The sequence below is a fragment of the Pinus tabuliformis genome, chromosome 4_1, assembly GCF_031772625.1.
Source record: "Pinus tabuliformis cultivar Carrire ecotype Pingquan chromosome 4_1, CPIR1, whole genome shotgun sequence".
NCBI classification, from domain to species: Eukaryota; Viridiplantae; Streptophyta; class Pinopsida; order Pinales; family Pinaceae; genus Pinus; species Pinus tabuliformis.
Window position 1 is genome coordinate 223,122,213 of NC_142303.1, and position 5,916 is coordinate 223,128,128.

At 37.3% G+C, this 5,916-nt stretch overlaps 1 protein-coding gene across 1 annotated transcript; it reads right to left on the reverse strand.

The window, feature by feature from the left end:
- Positions 1–1,954: 1,954 nt before the first annotated feature.
- On the reverse strand, positions 1,955–2,667 carry LOC149175039 (putative inactive purple acid phosphatase 29). The gene is made up of 2 exons (XM_089422735.1): positions 2,426–2,667; positions 1,955–2,243 (listed from the first exon to the last, which is right to left on the reverse strand). The coding sequence occupies exons 1-2, from the start codon at positions 2,591–2,593 to the stop codon at positions 2,076–2,078; spliced, it is 336 nt and encodes a 111-aa protein (XP_089278861.1). The 5' UTR covers positions 2,594–2,667; the 3' UTR covers positions 1,955–2,075.
- Between the last annotated feature and the right edge of the window lie 3,249 nt (positions 2,668–5,916).

The window sequence follows — 5,916 nt, forward strand, 5'->3', positions numbered from 1 at the left end:
GAGTTTTCTGTTGACTAATCTGTTATTGTAAGTAGTCTGAACAGTGACACTGATACAGGCTAGTTCAATTATAATAGACCAGAGTCCATCCGTGGAGCAGTCTTCGTTTCTGAAATATACAAATATACCTGGCACCTCAGTCGGAGGATGCAGCCCCTCACATCATGTTTCTTCTTGAAACGCTCAAAAGGGTAGAAGAAAATTCTATGTCCTAACCGGACGCTCGCTGGTATTCAAGCATTACTAAAATTTGCTCTCTGCAATCATTGGGTGCATTATATGACTGTAAAAATCTCCAGTGCGAGTTTATTATGATTTGTTCTAATAGAAACATAGATGAGAAATTGGGTCAGGGTTTTTAATAATATAGAAGCTACGAAAAACCTAGCTCCTTTAGTTGAATTGAATAGAACTACAAAAATTTAGTTCGCTCAAGTCAGGCATGATATAGAGAATTATGCTTGGCTTCAGGCTTTGGATCTTTAGTGTACAATATACTATAAGCTTCTACAATTGGATGGCTGACAATAATGGTAGACGTTATACCGAACTCACTCGTTGAATCATTGGATGGATGGTACTCACCAAGGCAAACAAAGAGAACTCCAAAAGGCTTGAAGGTTGCAAATGAATCAGACGCCATGGACCTCAATGCTTCTCTTCGTCCTCCTGGTGCTCCTCTTCGTCCTCCTAGTCTCCTGCAAGTTCGGATTAAACCTCCAAACTTTTGGCCTGAAATGAGATGATAAGTTGTGCTAAAAATGGGTGAATGTCATACATTTGTTTTATAACTATAAATTCTGCTTCATCATTACAGAACCCACCCTTCAAATATTGGCATTTGCTTGTCGGAATATAGAGACATTCATGGAGTCGCAAGAGCAGAGCCAAAAGCTTCATGTCGCAATCTTCCCTGGGTTTGGGTCGGGCCATCACATCCCACTACTCGAGCTTGCAAAGCGGCTGACTGTGTACCATGGCTTTTCTATCACCTTCTTCACCGCCGAATGGATGGACGGCTCTCCTCACCACACCTTGCCATTTTAAGTACAAATAAGTTTTTAATGAATATATGGGATCGTTTTGAGCCTTTTTATTACTCAATCTTATACAGGGTATTAATCAATCTTATACAGGGTAGTTTAAAAAAGACCACAATTTTAATTTGAAAATAATGGAAATTTCGGCATTTTGATAAAAAATTACTGAATTTTTGAAAATCTGCGATAGCTTTAAGATTTTGGGTGTTTTAAGGTTTTTAATGCTACTAAATCCATTTTCACCTTAGAAAAAGTGATTCCAAAACTCCAGCAATCAAATTTTTTGAAAATTTGAAAATTTCATCACAAGATTCCAGAAATTTACATTACAGTTAGGGCAAAACTGTTGCCTCGTAGACAACGCCAATCTTATAGACAGAAGAATTTAAGATTTACTGTCAGTACCATCCTTTGCAAGTTGCCCAAAATTTTGCCATAACACATATTTCTCTGTAAGAAGGAATTACAATGTTATGATTTTGATTTTACACTGGCAAAGGTCAGGGTTTGAATCTTATATGAAAACAAATGATATCATTTTGATTCTAAAACAAGGTAAGAGTATGCATTCAAGCAAACAATTTCCTGTAACATGATTTTGATTTTAAGCTGCAATGCTTGGGATTTAAGTGTCTCCGTGGTTGTGTGACCTAATGAACTTTCCCAATAAATCCCTCCACCAAAAAGGAGGTGAACGGTTAAATCCTATCAGCTGGACTCTAAATAGAGTGCAAACTCTTCCAGTACAAGGGCTTCTGGAGCTATGATATAAATTCAAAATGAAAACAAATGATATCATTTTGATTCTAAAACAAGGTAAGAGTATGCATTCAAGCAAACAATTTCCTGTAACATGATTTTGATTTTAAGCTGCAATGCTTGGGATTTAAGTGTCTCCATGGTTGTGTGACCTAATGAACTTTCCCAATCAATCCCTCCACCAAAAAGGAGGTGAACGGTAAAATCCTATCAGCTGGACTCTAAATAGAGTGCAAACTCTTCCAGTACAAGGGCTTCTGGAGCTATGCTATAAATTCAAAATTTAAAATCAATACCTGTGAAAACAATAAGATCTGGCTGCTCTGCTTTAATCATCCTCTTGACAAAAGCAGTAGTATTGAGGTCTGAACATGTGGAAACTTGACTGGGAAACACGTCCAAGCATTTCGTGCTTTGACCGTCTGCATAATGCATGTCTGCCACCTGCCAAAAAAACCCAAAGGAATTCATATCCCAAATTCAGACTGCAATTCATACATCAAAGAAAGAGAGCGAGATACGAAATGTTACAGCGTTTCTGTTTGAACACCTATTAAACAATAAAAAGGAATGTGTAAACATTTCAGAATGGTTGCAACAACAACATGGCATAGCAGTAGGTATACCTGCAAAATTTTGAACTGCCCATTAGTGTTCTTAAACCGGAGAGGGGGCAAGGGCACTGATTTGGCTGTGGCTGTTGAAAACACCCAGGTAGCTGTAGTGGAAAGAATAAGAATAAAGAATAAGAAAGCTTTCGCCAACAGAGAACGAGAATGCCGAGGAGCAGCCATGGCATGAAATGGGTGACCACAAAGTAGAGCGATCAAGTGAAGAACTGGTGTGAACTGGTGTGAATATTCGGCTGACTGTGTACCATGGCTTTTCTGTCACCTTCTTCACCGCCGAATGGATGGACGGCTCTCCTCACCACACCCTGCCATCTTCATCCAAAGTACAGTTAATTGTATTATTCATTCATCCAAACAATTTACTGTTAGTAGACTTTAATCTGAGTGGTTGAGAAGAGGAGTTGTCCTCCCCACTCCAATTAAATTTTTACGAGTTTTTAATGAATATATTGTTACAATAATTTTAAGTACAAATAAGTTTTTAATGAATATATGGGATCGTTTTGAGCCTTTTTATTACTCAATCTTATACAGGGTATTAATCAATCTTATACAGGGTAGTTTAAAAAAGACCACAATTTTAATTTGAAAATAATGGAAATTTCGGCATTTTGATAAAAATTTACTGAATTTTTTGAAAATCTGCGATAGCTTTAAGATTTTGGGTGTTTTAAGGTTTTTAATGCTACTAAATCCATTTTCACCTTAAAAAAAGTGATTCCAAAACTCCAGCAATCAAATTTTTTGAAAATTTGAAAATTTCATCACAAGATTCCAGAAATTTACATTACAGTCAGGGCAAAACTGTTGCCTCGTAGACAATGCCAATCTTATAGACAGAAGAATTTAAGATTTACTGTCAGTACCATCCTTTGAAAGTTGCCCAAAATTTTGCCATAACACATATTTCTCTGTAAGAAGGAATTACAATGTTATGATTTTGATTTTGCACTGGCAAAGCTCAGGGTTTGAATCTTATATGAAAACAAATGATATCATTTTGATTCTAAAACAAGGTAAGAGTATGCATTCAAGCAAACAATTTCCTGTAACATGATTTTGATTTTAAGCTGCAATGCTTGGGATTTAAGTGTCTCCGTGGTTGTGTGACCTAATGAACTTTCCCAATCAATCCCTCCACCAAAAAGGAGGTGAACGGTAAAATCCTATCAGCTGGACTCTAAATAGAGTGCAAACTCTTCCAGTACAAGGGCTTCTGGAGCTATTCTATAAATTCAAAATGAAAACAAATGATATCATTTTGATTCTAAAACAAGGTAAGAGTATGCATTCAAGCAAACAATTTCCTGTAACATGATTTTGATTTTAAGTTGCAATGCTTGGGATTTAAGTGTCTCTGTGGTTGTGTGACCTAATGAACTTTCCCAATCAATCCCTCCACCAAAAAGGAGGTGAACGGTAAAATCCTATCAGCTGGACTCTAAATAGAGTGCAAACTCTTCCAGTATAAGGGCTTCTGGAGCTATGCTATAAATTCAAAATGAAAACAAATGATATCATTTTGATTCTAAAACAAGGTAAGAGTATGCATTCAAGCAAACAATTTCCTGTAACATGATTTTGATTTTAAGCTACAATGCTTGCGATTTAAGTGTCTCCGTGGTTGTGTGACCTAATGAACTTTCCCAATCAATCCCTCCACCAAAAAGGAGGTGAACGGTTAAATCCTATCAGCTGGACTCTAAATAGAGTGCAACCCTTCACCATTAAAAGTAGTGCCAAAAAAAGAAGAAAATTCTTCATAAACAGTTTTGGTTGTTACACATGAACATCTAGCAGAAAGCAAAATAAATGATTAATTTGGCCCCATACATAGACAGTAGTTACCTGTGTCATGATACAGTCCAAAACTCATACAATGTCCTTCACATCTTCCCGAGTCCAAACCTGAACTTTTCACACTAATACAAACAAAACTATATATGGTCTTCCCCTTCCACTGGAAGACGGGATGTTATTATCCAAAACATTTTAGAAAAGAAGTATGTTGCCATTCTGCATTATTCCAGATAACTCACTCCTTTGGCAACCGTATCGTTCAGTGCAGCCACGGTACATATATTAGATTTTTCAGTTCTAAAACTCTGAGCAAAAACAAAAAGTTTAACGTCATCAGGCAATGGTCAGAAGCCAGTAGCCCTTTCCTCCATTAACTTGAGGGCCTCCAATCTGCTGGAACCAGCTCCAGACACAAGAATTGTTATTGTGAGACTTCAAAATATCATAATTATTAGCATTCTTCTTCAGATCATTGAAAGGTCTAGGAGATTCATTCCATCCATCCATGACTGCCACAGCTTCCATCTGACCAGGATGGTGCTTGAGCCTGTGAGTTAATGGGTCTGTAAATTCTGGCTTTCCTTGCATCACCTCGCAGAAAAACGCAGACCCAATTTCTGCAAACACAGCCAAAACATTGGCATCATAGCACACAGTGCAGGCAACTGCAGACCCTACAGCTGTTCCATTAACAAGAGCCAACCCTTCTTTAGGGTTAAGCTCGAAGGGCTTATAAATGCCTGCCAATCTCAAACCCTCCTCGGCACCCATTTCATTCCCATCTATCCCATAGACAGAAGAATTTAAGATTTACTGTCAGTACCATCCTTTGAAATTTGCCCAAAATTTTTCCATAACACATATTTCTCTGTAAGAAGGAATTACAATGTTATGATTTTGATTTTGCACTGGCAAAGCTCAGGGTTTGAATCTTATATGAAAACAAATGATATCATTTTGATTCTAAAACAAGGTAAGAGTATGCATTCAAGCAAACAATTTCCTGTAACATGATTTTGATTTTAAGCTGCAATGCTTGGGATTTAAGTGTCCCTGTGGTTGTGTGACCTAATGAACTTTCCCAATCAATCCCTCCACCAAAAAGGAGGTGAACGGTAAAATCCTATCAGCTGGACTCTAAATAGAGTGCAAACTCTTCCAATACAAGGGCTTCTGGAGCTATGCTATAAATTCAAAATGAAAACAAATGATATCATTTTGATTCTAAAACAAGGTAAGAGTATGCATTCAAGCAAACAATTTCCTGTAACATGATTTTGATTTTAAGCTGCAATGCTTGGGATTTAAGTGTCTCTGTGGTTGTGTGACCTAATGAACTTTCCCAATCAATCCCTCCACCAAAAAGGAGGTGAACGGTAAAATCCTATCAGCTGGACTCTAAATAGAGTGCAAACTCTTCCAGTACAAGGGCTTCTGGAGCTATGCTATAAACTCAAAATGAAAACAAATGATATCATTTTGATTCTAAAACAAGGTAAGAGTATGCATTCAAGCAAACAATTTCCTGTAACATGATTTTGATTTTAAGCTACAATGCTTGGGATTTAAGTGTCTCCGTGGTTGTGTGACCTAATGAACTTTCCCAATCAATCCCTCCACCAAAAAGGAGGTGAACGGTAAAATCCTATCAGCTGGACTCTAAATAGAGTGCAACCCTTCACCAT